Raw genomic sequence first — 13,193 nt, forward strand, 5'->3', positions numbered from 1 at the left:
ACCCTTGGAATTTACATGAATAATATGGGGTAGACCATGGTGAGTTGCACCCAGACACCCCAAATATAGGGTTTTAGGCCAAAACATGCACTTTTGGGGCAAATCAAGTGGCTGGTGACAAGGTATCAACTTGTCAATGCCTATGGATTGTAGGCTAGGGTTTAGTTGGAAGTAGAGGGTAAGTAGATCTCGAAGGTTTCAGCCGAAAAATACTCGACGATTATGAAAACTAGGGTTTGTAAACAATGATTCGATGATCTCTGTGTCCCTCGACTCCCCCTTATATAGGAGGCGGAGCCGAGGGATTCGTGTAGTACAAGTTACATAGTCCGGGAAGGTTTCTAACTCATCCCGTAAGATTACAAATAACACTTCCTATTACAACTCTATCTTTCCTTAAATACATCTTGGGCTCCCGAATCTTCTTATTCTTCGGGTAGTGGGCCTTGATAAACCGGGTACTATCTTCGGCAGGCCCATTTGGGATGCCTATGTCAGCTGGGGATGCAAGGGTGAGGCCACACTTGGCACATGGGTGCACCAATGCATGCCCCACACTGCCACCCTTGGAATTTACATGAATAATATGGGTTAGACCATGGTGAGTTGCACCCAGACACCCCAAATATAGGGTTTTAGGCCAAAATATGCACTTTTGGGGCAAGTCAAGTGGCTGGGGATGCAAGGGTGAGGCCACACTTGGCACATGGGTGCACCAATGCATGCCCCACACTGCCACCCTTGGAATTTACATGAATAATATGGGGTAGACCATGGTGAGTTGCACCCAGACACCCCAAATATAGGGTTTTAGGCCAAAACACGCACTTTTGGGGCAAATCAAGTGGCTGGGGATGCAAGGGTGAGGCCACACTTGGCACATGGGTGCACCAATGCATGCCCCACACTGCTACCCTTGGAATTTACATGAATAATATGGGGTAGACCATGGTGAGTTGCACCCAGACACCCCAAATATAGGGTTTTAGGCCAAAACATGCACTTTTGGGCAAATCAAGTGGCTGGGGACGCAAGGGTGAGGCCACACTTGGCACATGGGTGCACCAATGCATGCCCCACACTGCCACCCTTGGAATTTAGATGAATAATATGGGGTAGACCATGGTGAGTTGCACCCAGACACCCCAAATATAGGGTTTTAGGCCAAAACATGCACTTTTGGGCAAATCAAGTGGCTGGGGATGCAAGGGTGAGGCCACACTTGGCACATGGGTGCACCAATGCATGCCCCACACTGCCACCCTTGGAATTTACATGAATAATATGGGGTAGACCATGGTGAGTTGTACCCAGACACCCCAAATATAGGGTTTTAGGCCAAAACATGCACTTTTGGGCAAATCAAGTGGCTGGGGATGCCAGGGTGAGGCCACACTTGGCACATGGGTGCACCAATGCATGCCCCACACTGCCACCCTTGGAATTTACATGAATAATATGGGGTAGACCATGGTGAGTTGCACCCAGACACCCCAAATATAGAGTTTTAGGCCAAAACACGCACTTTTGGGGCAAATCAAGTGGCTGGGGATGCAAGGGTGAGGCCACACTTGGCACATGGGTGCACCAATGCATGCCCCACACTGCTACCCTAGGAATTTACATGAATAATATGGGGTAGACCATGGTGAGTTGCACCCAGACACCCCAAATATAGGGTTTTAGGCCAAAACATGCACTTTTGGGGCAAATCAAGTGGCTGGGGATGCAAGGGTGAGGCCACACTTGGCACATGGGTGCACCATTGTATGACCCACACTGCCACCCTTGGAATTTACATGAATAATATGGGGTAGACCATGGTGAGTTGCACCCAGACACCCCAAATATAGGGTTTTAGGCCAAAACATGCACTTTTGGGGCATATCAAGTGGCTGGGGATGCCAGGGTGAGGCCACACTTGGCACATGGGTGCACCAATGCATGCCCCACACTGCCACCCTTGGAATTTACATGAATAATATGGGGTAGACCATGGTGAGTTGCACCCAGACACCCCAAATATAGGGTTTTAGGCCAAAACATGCACTTTTGGGGCAAATGAACTGGCTGGGGATGCAAGGGTGAGGCCACACTTGGCACATGGGTGCACCATTGCATGCCCCACACTGCTACCCTTGGAATTTACATGAATAATATGGGGTAGACCATGGTGAGTTGCACCCAGACACCCCAAATATAGGGTTTTAGGCCAAAACATGCACTTTTGGGGCAAATCAAGTGGCTGGTGACAAGGTATCAACTTGTCAATGCCTATGGATTGTAGGCTAGGGTTTAGTTGGAAGTAGAGGGTAAGTACATCTCGAAGGTTTCAGCCGAAAAATACTCGACGATTATGAAAACTAGGGTTTGTAAACAATGATTCGATGATCTCTGTGTCCCTCGACTCCCCCTTATATAGGAGGCGGAGCCGAGGGATTCGTGTAGTACAAGTTACATAGTCCGGGAAGGTTTCTAACTCATCCCGTAAGATTACAAATAACACTTCCTATTACAACTCTATCTTTCCTTAAATACATCTTGGGCTCCCGAATCTTCTTATTCTTCGGGTAGTGGGCCTTCAGTAAACCCCGGGTACTATCTTCGGCAGGCCCATTTGGGATGCCTATGTCAGCTGGGGATGCAAGGGTGAGGCCACACTTGGCACATGGGTGCACCAATGCATGCCCCACACTGCCACCCTTGGAATTTACATGAATAATATGGGTTAGACCATGGTGAGTTGCACCCAGACACCCCAAATATAGGGTTTTAGGCCAAAACATGCACTTTTGGGGCAAATCAAGTGGCTGGGGATGCCAGGGTGAGGCCACACTTGGCACATGGGTGCACCAATGCATGCCCCACACTGCCACCCTTGGAATTTACATGAATAATATGGGGTAGACCATGGTGAGTTGCACCCAGACACCCCAAATATAGGGTTTTAGGCCAAAACACGCACTTTTGGGGCAAATCAAGTGGCTGGGGATGCAAGGGTGAGGCCACACTTGGCACATGGGTGCACCAATGCATGCCCCACACTGCTACCCTTGGAATTTACATGAATAATATGGGGTAGACCATGGTGAGTTGCACCCAGACACCCCAAATATAGGGTTTTAGGCCAAAACATGCACTTTTGGGCAAATCAAGTGGCTGGGGATGCCAGGGTGAGGCCACACTTGGCACATGGGTGCACCAATGCATGCCCCACACTGCCACCCTTGGAATTTAGATGAATAATATGGGGTAGACCATGGTGAGTTGCACCCAGACACCCCAAATATAGGGTTTTAGGCCAAAACATGCACTTTTGGGGCAAATCAAGTGGCTGGTGATGCAAGGGTGAGGCCACACTTGGCACATGGGTGCACCAATGCATGCCCCACACTGCCACCCTTGGAATTTACATGAATAATATGGGGTAGACCATGGTGAGTTGTACCCAGACACCCCAAATATAGGGTTTTAGGCCAAAACATGCACTTTTGGGCAAATCAAGTGGCTGGGGATGCCAGGGTGAGGCCACACTTGGCACATGGGTGCACCAATGCATGCCCCACACTGCCACCCTTGGAATTTACATGAATAATATGGGGTAGACCATGGTGAGTTGCACCCAGACACCCCAAATATAGGGTTTTAGGCCAAAACACGCACTTTTGGGGCAAATCAAGTGGCTGGGGATGCAAGGGTGAGGCCACACTTGGCACATGGGTGCACCAATGCATGCCCCACACTGCTACCCTAGGAATTTACATGAATAATATGGGGTAGACCATGGTGAGTTGCACCCAGACACCCCAAATATAGGGTTTTAGGCCAAAACATGCACTTTTGGGGCAAATCAAGTGGCTGGGGATGCAAGGGTGAGGCCACACTTGGCACATGGGTGCACCATTGTATGACCCACACTGCCACCCTTGGAATTTACATGAATAATATGGGGTAGACCATGGTGAGTTGCACCCAGACACCCCAAATATAGGGTTTTAGGCCAAAACATGCACTTTTGGGGCAAATCAAGTGGCTGGGGATGCCAGGGTGAGGCCACACTTGGCACATGGGTGCACCAATGCATGCCCCACACTGCCACCCTTGGAATTTACATGAATAATATGGGGTAGACCATGGTGAGTTGCACCCAGACACCCCAAATATAGGGTTTTAGGCCAAAACATGCACTTTTGGGGCAAATGAAGTGGCTGGGGATGCAAGGGTGAGGCCACACTTGGCACATGGGTGCACCATTGCATGCCCCACACTGCTACCCTTGGAATTTACATGAATAATATGGGGTAGACCATGGTGAGTTGCACCCAGACACCCCAAATATAGGGTTTTAGGCCAAAACATGCACTTTTGGGGCAAATCAAGTGGCTGGTGACAAGGTATCAACTTGTCAATGCCTATGGATTGTAGGCTAGGGTTTAGTTGGAAGTAGAGGGTAAGTAGATCTCGAAGGTTTCAGCCGAAAAATACTCGACGATTATGAAAACTAGGGTTTGTAAACAATGATTCGATGATCTCTGTGTCCCTCGACTCCCCCTTATATAGGAGGCGGAGCCGAGGGATTCGTGTAGTACAAGTTACATAGTCCGGGAAGGTTTCTAACTCATCCCGTAAGATTACAAATAACACTTCCTATTACAACTCTATCTTTCCTTAAATACATCTTGGGCTCCCGAATCTTCTTATTCTTCGGGTAGTGGGCCTTCAGTAAACCCCGGGTACTATCTTCGGCAGGCCCATTTGGGATGCCTATGTCAGCTGGGGATGCAAGGGTGAGGCCACACTTGGCACATGGGTGCACCAATGCATGCCCCACACTGCCACCCTTGGAATTTACATGAATAATATGGGTTAGACCATGGTGAGTTGCACCCAGACACCCCAAATATAGGGTTTTAGGCCAAAACATGCACTTTTGGGGCAAATCAAGTGGCTGGGGATGCCAGGGTGAGGCCACACTTGGCACATGGGTGCACCAATGCATGCCCCACACTGCCACCCTTGGAATTTACATGAATAATATGGGGTAGACCATGGTGAGTTGCACCCAGACACCCCAAATATAGGGTTTTAGGCCAAAACACGCACTTTTGGGGCAAATCAAGTGGCTGGGGATGCAAGGGTGAGGCCACACTTGGCACATGGGTGCACCAATGCATGCCCCACACTGCTACCCTTGGAATTTACATGAATAATATGGGGTAGACCATGGTGAGTTGCACCCAGACACCCCAAATATAGGGTTTTAGGCCAAAACATGCACTTTTGGGCAAATCAAGTGGCTGGGGATGCCAGGGTGAGGCCACACTTGGCACATGGGTGCACCAATGCATGCCCCACACTGCCACCCTTGGAATTTAGATGAATAATATGGGGTAGACCATGGTGAGTTGCACCCAGACACCCCAAATATAGGGTTTTAGGCCAAAACATGCACTTTTGGGCAAATCAAGTGGCTGGGGATGCAAGGGTGAGGCCACACTTGGCACATGGGTGCACCAATGCATGCCCCACACTACCACCCTTGGAATTTACATGAATAATATGGGGTAGACCATGGTGAGTTGCACCCAGACACCCCAAATATAGGGTTTTAGGCCAAAACATGCACTTTTGGGCAAATCAAGTGGGTGGGGATGCCAGGGTGAGGCCACACTTGGCACATGGGTGCACCAATGCATGCCCCACACTGCCACCCTTGGAATTTACATGAATAATATGGGGTAGACCATGGTGAGTTGCACCCAGACACCCCAAATATAGGGTTTTAGGCCAAAACACGCACTTTTGGGGCAAATCAAGTGGCTGGGGATGCAAGGGTGAGGCCACACTTGGCACATGGGTGCACCAATGCATGCCCCACACTGCTACCCTAGGAATTTACATGAATAATATGGGGTAGACCATGGTGAGTTGCACCCAGACACCCCAAATATAGGGTTTTAGGCCAAAACATGCACTTTTGGGGCAAATCAAGTGGCTGGGGATGCAAGGGTGAGGCCACACTTGGCACATGGGTGCACCAATGCATGCCCCACACTGCCACCCTTGGAATTTACATGAATAATATGGGGTAGACCATGGTGAGTTGCACCCAGACACCCCAAATATAGGGTTTTAGGCCAAAACATACACTTTTGGGGCAAATCAAGTGGCTGGGGATGCAAGGGTGAGGCCACACTTGGCACATGGGTGCACCAATGCATGCCCCACACTGCCACCCTTGGAATTTACATGAATAATATGGGGTAGACCATGGTGAGTTGCACCCAGACACCCCAAATATAGGGTTTTAGGTCAAAACATGCACTTTTGGGGCAAATCAAGTGGCCGGGGATGCCAGGGTGAGGCCACACTTGGCACATGGTTTGGATAGCTAACAAGAGATAGTTTTTTCTGTTTATTTTTTAGCACAAGGATTGTCGTGCACACAATTATTAACTTAATGCATATTTACATCATCTACTAGCAACAAAGTCACAATAAAAATAGAAATAGCTAATAAAACAAAACATTTAGTTGATAGCACACTCCTCCGCTAAAACATGAGAGAGGTCTGGAAAACAAAACATCGACCGTCCATCTAATTGCATCTAACGCTACGGTGCTGAACTGCATCCGTTGGATCGGTCTTCTAGAAGGAATCAACGGGCTATCCGCGAGAGCGACGATTTGGCGACGTGATTGGCTAGCGTTTTTTTTTCTTCCAGCGTCTCGCGGTTTGGCAGGAGACGTCGAAATATCCGTTGGGCTCTGGCTCGCGCGTCCATGCATGCCATCGTCGAACGAGCCCGTCTAGGCCTGCCATGCATGCGCAGCGATCCACCACGTTGCGTGTGTTGCCATGCATGCGAGGTGCTCGCCTCGTGCATGCGCTCATTGCAGTCGTCGCTCCGTCGCAGAAACGCTGAAACGCTGAAACGCTAAGACGCGGAGTGCAGATGTGTCGCATGGCAGTGGTAATAGCTCCACGCGCGGGCGTGTCGGTCGGTCGGGTTTTTCCGTCATGCTAAAAAAGGTAGGGTTCACACGCGCAGTTCTGTATCCACGCGCCGAATTAATTGACACACTAAAAACCGTGCGCCGCTTTGGATGCCGTCCTGCTTTTCAATGTGCAGTTAGTGGATAACGAAACCAGCTCACAAGCCCCCTCACCTCACCCATCCACGCGACCACGCCTATTTAAAGCCACCATTGTGCTCACTCTTCCTCACACTCATTCAAATCCATCTCCCATCCCATCTAACGCGCGGCCTCCAAATCCAATACACGCCACATCTCAAGGGGATCGCCACAATGCAGTTCAACGGCCCTACGTTCCGCCGCCCTGCAACCGTGCCGGAGAGACAGTACCCGGCCGGAGTCGTCTGCGACAACCAGCTGCGCGTGTGGGCCATATCGAGGTGGAGGGACCCAACGGAGCTAGCTTCAGTCTTCCTCTCTGCCGGCTACTGCCACCTCCCTCCGGGCTCGCCACGCATGTTCGAGCTTGAGGAGTACTACGATGGCAACCCCGGCCACGTCATCGGCCTCTTCGTAACTTTCGCCAACAGGTTCGACGCTCACCGTCTGCTCGGGCAGGTGTTTTGGTGCGGGTGCGAGTTCATCACATTCACCAACTACAACATCTTCACCAACTTCTACGCCATCTTCCCCAACCCGGGCAACATGCACTGCCTCCCCTACATCATGCCGGAGGACGACGAGTGATCCTTACAAGGAGGAGCCAAGGAGGATGATATGACGGCGTTGTCACTCTTGTTTTTCTAGTTTTTATGTGTTTTATTATCTAAGTCTTGTAAGGCAGCTATCGTGTCCCTGTCGTGCTAGTGGATGTGTTTTGTAAACATGCATGATCCTGTTAAGTAATGATGAACTGTGTTGGCCAGTTAATCGCAGAAAATGCATGGTTAATCATGTGATCCACAAACTAAGTAAAAAACAAACAATGCAGTACAAATTTGTAGCAATATATCTTGCTGAGAGTACACTACTTCTAAATCCTTTATTTCATATTACAAATTTAGTTCTTATAACCCAAGAGTACAATTACAATACCCAGAAGAATCGCTATAATCTGAAGCATTGACACAATTTCGTTCAGCTTCATTACAATTATTTTCTTCAGGTGCTTCATGTCCTTGTTTAGTGCATCTTGCTTCTGTAGTTCTCCATCTCCTCCGTTTTCTTCAACCACTTCTCCTTCTAGGGGAATCAGCATAGGTGAGTTTGGTGGAACAATACCCTTCTTCACGAGCAGATCTGCGTACTTTTCAATCCAATACCAGAAGTTGCATCCTCCTCTAACCGGCTAGAAATAACGAACATTAATCATACTTACAATTTTGGCATAAGTCCTGATGACAATAGACGGATATTGAATAACATTAAAAACATCTTACATTGTGATTATTGCACCTGACGAAATCGCCGGCGTTGGACGTTGTGGAGGCTGTTTTCCTCTCCACGACGCGCCACCGGCAGCTCGTGCACTTGATCATAGGGAGAGGACCATAACTTGGGTGCCGGATTATAGTGGCCGAGCTCGAGGAAGACATGACTTTGCCGGTGGCACGACGTTCGATCTAGAGTAGATGAAGTCGTAGGTAGAGGCGTTGAAGGGGAATTGTAGGGTTTCTACCTTGCTCTCATTCTTAATAAAGCGTCCTTTACTTCTGGGCCTGGGCCGCACGGCTAATCTAATGGCCCATCTGTTAATGGTCAACGCACCGCGCGCAATTACCCCACGTCCTTCGTGCGGTGAAGGAAACTACCATAACTTGACGCACGATAATCACGAAGATTGGCAGGGTAAGCTCGTCTTCCACATTTTTTAGGCGCCAGCACTCTCGCCCAACGCCGCCGCCATCCGTGAGATCTGACTACCGCCGCCTCCCTCCCCATCCCTTATCGGCGAGAAAGCCTCCTCTAGCTGCTCACAAGACATGCAAACATCGAGGTATTGCCTTGCCTTATTGCTTGTATGCAGTACGTGTTCTTTGTTTGGGATGTTTCTGTACGTATGATATCCTTATAGCTTTTGTGATTATGGTGAGATCATAGGCAGTAATCGATGTCAATATAATTGTTCTTTGAATTTTAGATCTTAACACTTGTTAGTGGAAATTTTTGTTCAACGCAAATCATCGCTTTGATAAAGATAGCGGATAGAATTATGATCTAAGAAAAAATATCCGGCCCTTTCATACGTAACATAAATATGACTTTAGAAATTATGTTGCATGGCATTATACTTGCACACAAATTTTGACATTTATCTACTCGTTTTTATGAACAGTAAGTTGAAAATTGGTGTGTGCGATGTGGATCGTTGGGTGGGCTTTTTAACAAGAATGACACAAGCTCAGCGATGTAAACTCGCTGAAGCTGATTTACAAAGCTTGATTCACATGAAGAGTATAAGTCCACGATCGTCTATACTTAGCCTCATGTTTAAGGCATTTGACGCAGAGTCAGAAACATTCAACTTGCAAAAAGATCAACCCTCGATTACTATAAAAGGAGTCGATGTGGAGGAAATTTTTGGTCTGAAGGACAAAGCAGCAGATGGGCTGGATATTGACACCATCCTTTATGAGGATGGGGAATATGCAGAAAATGATATACCATCTCGTTTTCTGAACAAGTCCACCGGCAGTCTGAGTATTGATGGATTGATCTCGGACGCAATCAAGAGCGGATTAGCCGACGATGACTTCCTTCGAAGAGCTGTTCTTGTGGCCCTTGGTACAGTTCTTGCACCACAGTCCAGCTCAACAGTTCCGTTGGAGTATTGGACAATTGTTAAGTACGTGTCACGTTTGAAGAAAATGAACTTCAATGGTTTCACACGTTCTTATTTAATTAACAATATAAAGAAACTGCGAAGTGAACATGAGATGGTGCAATGGCCCCGCGGCAACCTAGCCCTGCTTCAGGTATATTTCTCCTCACCACGTCCATTCTCTTAAAAAAAATCCAACAATGTATAAAGGTGTTTAACTGTTGTGCCAACATATGCAGTATATTTACTATGAAAAAGTGCACCCAACTGGTTCACAATTGACGTCATCAAAGCCGTTGATGAGGAACTGGACAGAAGAAGAGGCGAGTAAGAGAGACAACATTGAATACCAACATGGACGAGGAACAGGCTTGGTAAGTTTTCTCTTACTCATGTACTATTATCTTCATCATTTCATGTGGACTTACATCATCACTTCATGTGCATTCCTTCTAGATTGACGACGACATATCTGCTAACCACAGAAGGGAGGTGATCCACACACCTGACGTTCCTCCAAGATCAAAGAGGAAGCAAAGTAAAAGAGCTAAAGCTTCAGGTTCTAGCATGAAAACGCCAGGTTCAGTGGATGATTCAAGAATGGAGGTCATGGTTGAGCAGATTCTGATTAAACTGACCAATCACATAGACACATCAATAAGCAAACATATGGACAAATTTGCAGACGTATCTGCTCAGGTGACATGGACTATTTTTTGTATGCTTCTATCTGCTGAAATGCATCTCTACACAGCATGACATTAATTACCTTCTGAATTTTGTTCTGCAGAAAGTCCTAAAAATGCTTAACGCGAAAGGAGTTGCGTACAGGGCAGGCAAGGCTGACATGTCTGATGACGAAGATCAGGAGGTGGAAGACAAAAAAGAAGGAGCGGCCTCCACACCTAGCCATGGCGGCCTTCCGCCTAAAGATTTCATGGACAATGACGACATCAAGTCAGACGGCACTGCATCATTTTTGAATTCAGTTAAGGATCAACATGACGATGAATTGGAAGATGCAAGTAAGAAGAGTGAGCCGATGGATGATTCGAACTTCGTGACACCCACCGACAAGAAGAAGACTGCTAATGCTGGGTACACGACACCAGCGCCTAAGCACGGAGACACCCCTGAAGTACCCATAATCATCGACGACAAGGCTACACCTGAATCGTCCTGCTCGGCAGCTATTGATTTAACTCTTCCAGATGCATCAGAAGAATTTGATAGCTTGAACACGATCTGCCGGAAAGCGATAGAAAGTGGGAAGAAGGAGGAGAAAAAAGATGATGTATGTGGCAAAAAGGAGGAGAAAAAGGAAGATGTCTCTGGGAAGCGCAAACGCAAAGCTCCTCGCAAATTAAGTTCCCCAAGCATTGTGATGACCGAGAACTGTCCTAAACGGTTTCCACGCGCAGTCAGAAAAGGTATATTTTCTGAAATATTTTGCACTATATCAAGGAATCTTGTTCACATAATTAACTATATATCGTTGTTGTCGATAGGTCCTGATGCTTTGTTCAACAACGAATATGCCACGGACGGATCAAATCCGCTGACACCGGAGATAATTGACGCGGCTGCCGAGTATATTCGTATAATATGCAAATCTACAAAAAAAACCAAAGAAGTAAGACTGTGTACGAGAATGAAGACGGGGCAGTGGCGAGGGCTGAATTTCTTAAACCTATCCTTGACCGTGGATGGCTGTGCGGCACTGTAAGTCCAACAACCGATGTCATCCTTCTATTTCTCCTAGGCTTGAATATATATGTGCTCTGGAGTGATCACCTGTTTGAATTATATGCAGGTCATTGAGTGTTACTTGGCTGAGCTGAGATTAAAATTGAAGGATAGGACAATATGCCCTGCATGGAGGGCAAATTCTATAGTCGAAAATCGACCGAGAAGGCAGCGATGGAAAAAGAAAAACCTTGACACGACGGTTATTGCAAAAATGTCAAGTTGCTACGAAAGATGCGAGCTGGAATATTTTGGCACTAACAAGGTAATGATTGCTTGTACATTATTAAGTGAGAGGTTTCAAAATTAACTATTAATGCATTAATTATTAACTATGTATTTTTGGTAGGCTTATTTCTCGGTTAACATTTCCAAATGCCACTGGGTCACCGTCGTCATGCACAGTGACAAGAAGGAATTTCAGGTGCTAGACTCGTTATGGCGCCTTGAGCAGAGCAAGGATTTTGTGGAAAAGCTGGTATAACTTTTGATCACGGAATGTAAGACCACCTTTTGGTACTCAGTGCACTGTACTTAAATTTTATGCTTCACAGAGAGAAGAAATCTTGAAGGACGTCGAGTTTGCGAACAATGAGATATCAACAAAGAAGTATCCAGACGTTTCGAAATGGGAAATTAAAAGATACCCAATACCTATGCAAAGTGATACGTGAGTCCACCGTTAATCTTACGCCATTACTATTGATGCCTATTGCAGATAGTTTACCTCTGATCTATATGCAGGAACTCATGTGGACTGTTCCTGTTAGCATGTATGGAGCACTGGGATGGAGATGAACTAACGGCCAAATTTTCGCAGGTTACCTCTTATCTATAGTATGTTTGTTACACACATGTTTATCTCCCCCGGTAATCTAAACTACATAATAATTGTTGCAGGAAACGATAAACAAGAACAGGAATATGACTGCCGCCAAAATTATAATGGCAGAATCAAACATGCACGAGAAGGCGAAGAAGGATGTCCTTGACATCGCGGCGAAAGCACGTGCGTAAAAAACATTATCAGATATTATTTCCACTAGTTGTAATGCTAGGGTGGATTTGTGTCCGGAAGGTCTCATAGACCTGTAGAACTTTTTTACTTTGGGTGTTGAACTTATTTGGGGTTGATGTTATTTGTTCCACAATGAGATAAGTACTTTTTTGCACGATAAAAAGTACAGATAAGTAATTCAACCTTTCGCACGTACATAATTCAAACGAGTAGCACACGACATGACATAGAAAAAGCGGGAAACATAACAAACACATGTTAAAACTAATGAAACTAAACATGACCATCCTCAAGTAGCCCCGGCAGCTTCACCGCCATCATGAACTTCACTCCTCCTCCTCCTCCTCCTCTTCGTCGAAGTTGTAGGGAAGGGTGTGCATCATGTTGCGCGTGGGAAAGTGGCACTCAAAGTTGGTGTAGATGTTGAACGTAGTGAATGCTATGAACTCGCAGCCGCACCAAAAGACTTTGCCGAGGAGCTCGTACGCGTCGTAGCGGTTGGTGAAGGTGACCGTGAGGAACAAGAGGAAGGCGCGCGTGTGGTCACGGGCCTCGTCGAGGCGAAACATCACCGGCGCGTCCGAAGGGAGGTGGGCAAAGCCGGCGGTGAGGAACGCGCGGGCGAGCTCG

The 13,193-nt window shown here is 47.1% G+C and overlaps 1 protein-coding gene across 1 annotated transcript; it reads left to right on the top strand.

The window, feature by feature from the left end:
- The first annotated feature begins 9,464 nt into the window (after positions 1-9,464).
- LOC127340281 (uncharacterized) lies at positions 9,465-12,562 on the top strand. Its single transcript, XM_071827636.1, has 11 exons — positions 9,465-9,953; positions 10,039-10,173; positions 10,256-10,498; positions 10,590-11,229; positions 11,308-11,389; positions 11,431-11,521; positions 11,613-11,810; positions 11,895-12,023; positions 12,100-12,215; positions 12,290-12,365; positions 12,446-12,562. The coding sequence occupies exons 1-11, from the start codon at positions 9,465-9,467 to the stop codon at positions 12,560-12,562; spliced, it is 2,316 nt and encodes a 771-aa protein (XP_071683737.1).
- The last annotated feature ends 631 nt before the right edge of the window (positions 12,563-13,193 follow it).

This window comes from Lolium perenne, chromosome 3 (assembly GCF_019359855.2).
Source record: "Lolium perenne isolate Kyuss_39 chromosome 3, Kyuss_2.0, whole genome shotgun sequence".
NCBI classification, from domain to species: Eukaryota; Viridiplantae; Streptophyta; class Magnoliopsida; order Poales; family Poaceae; genus Lolium; species Lolium perenne.

Coding starts and splice junctions, on each gene's coding strand:
- LOC127340281 (XM_071827636.1), top strand. CDS start 9,465: ATGTTTAAGGCATTTGACGCAGAGTCAGAAACATTCAACTTGCAAAAA. Junction 11,811..11,894: donor AATATTTTGGCACTAACAAG/GTAATGATTGCT, acceptor TATTTTTGGTAG/GCTTATTTCTCGGTTAACAT. Junction 12,216..12,289: donor ATACCTATGCAAAGTGATAC/GTGAGTCCACCG, acceptor ATCTATATGCAG/GAACTCATGTGGACTGTTCC.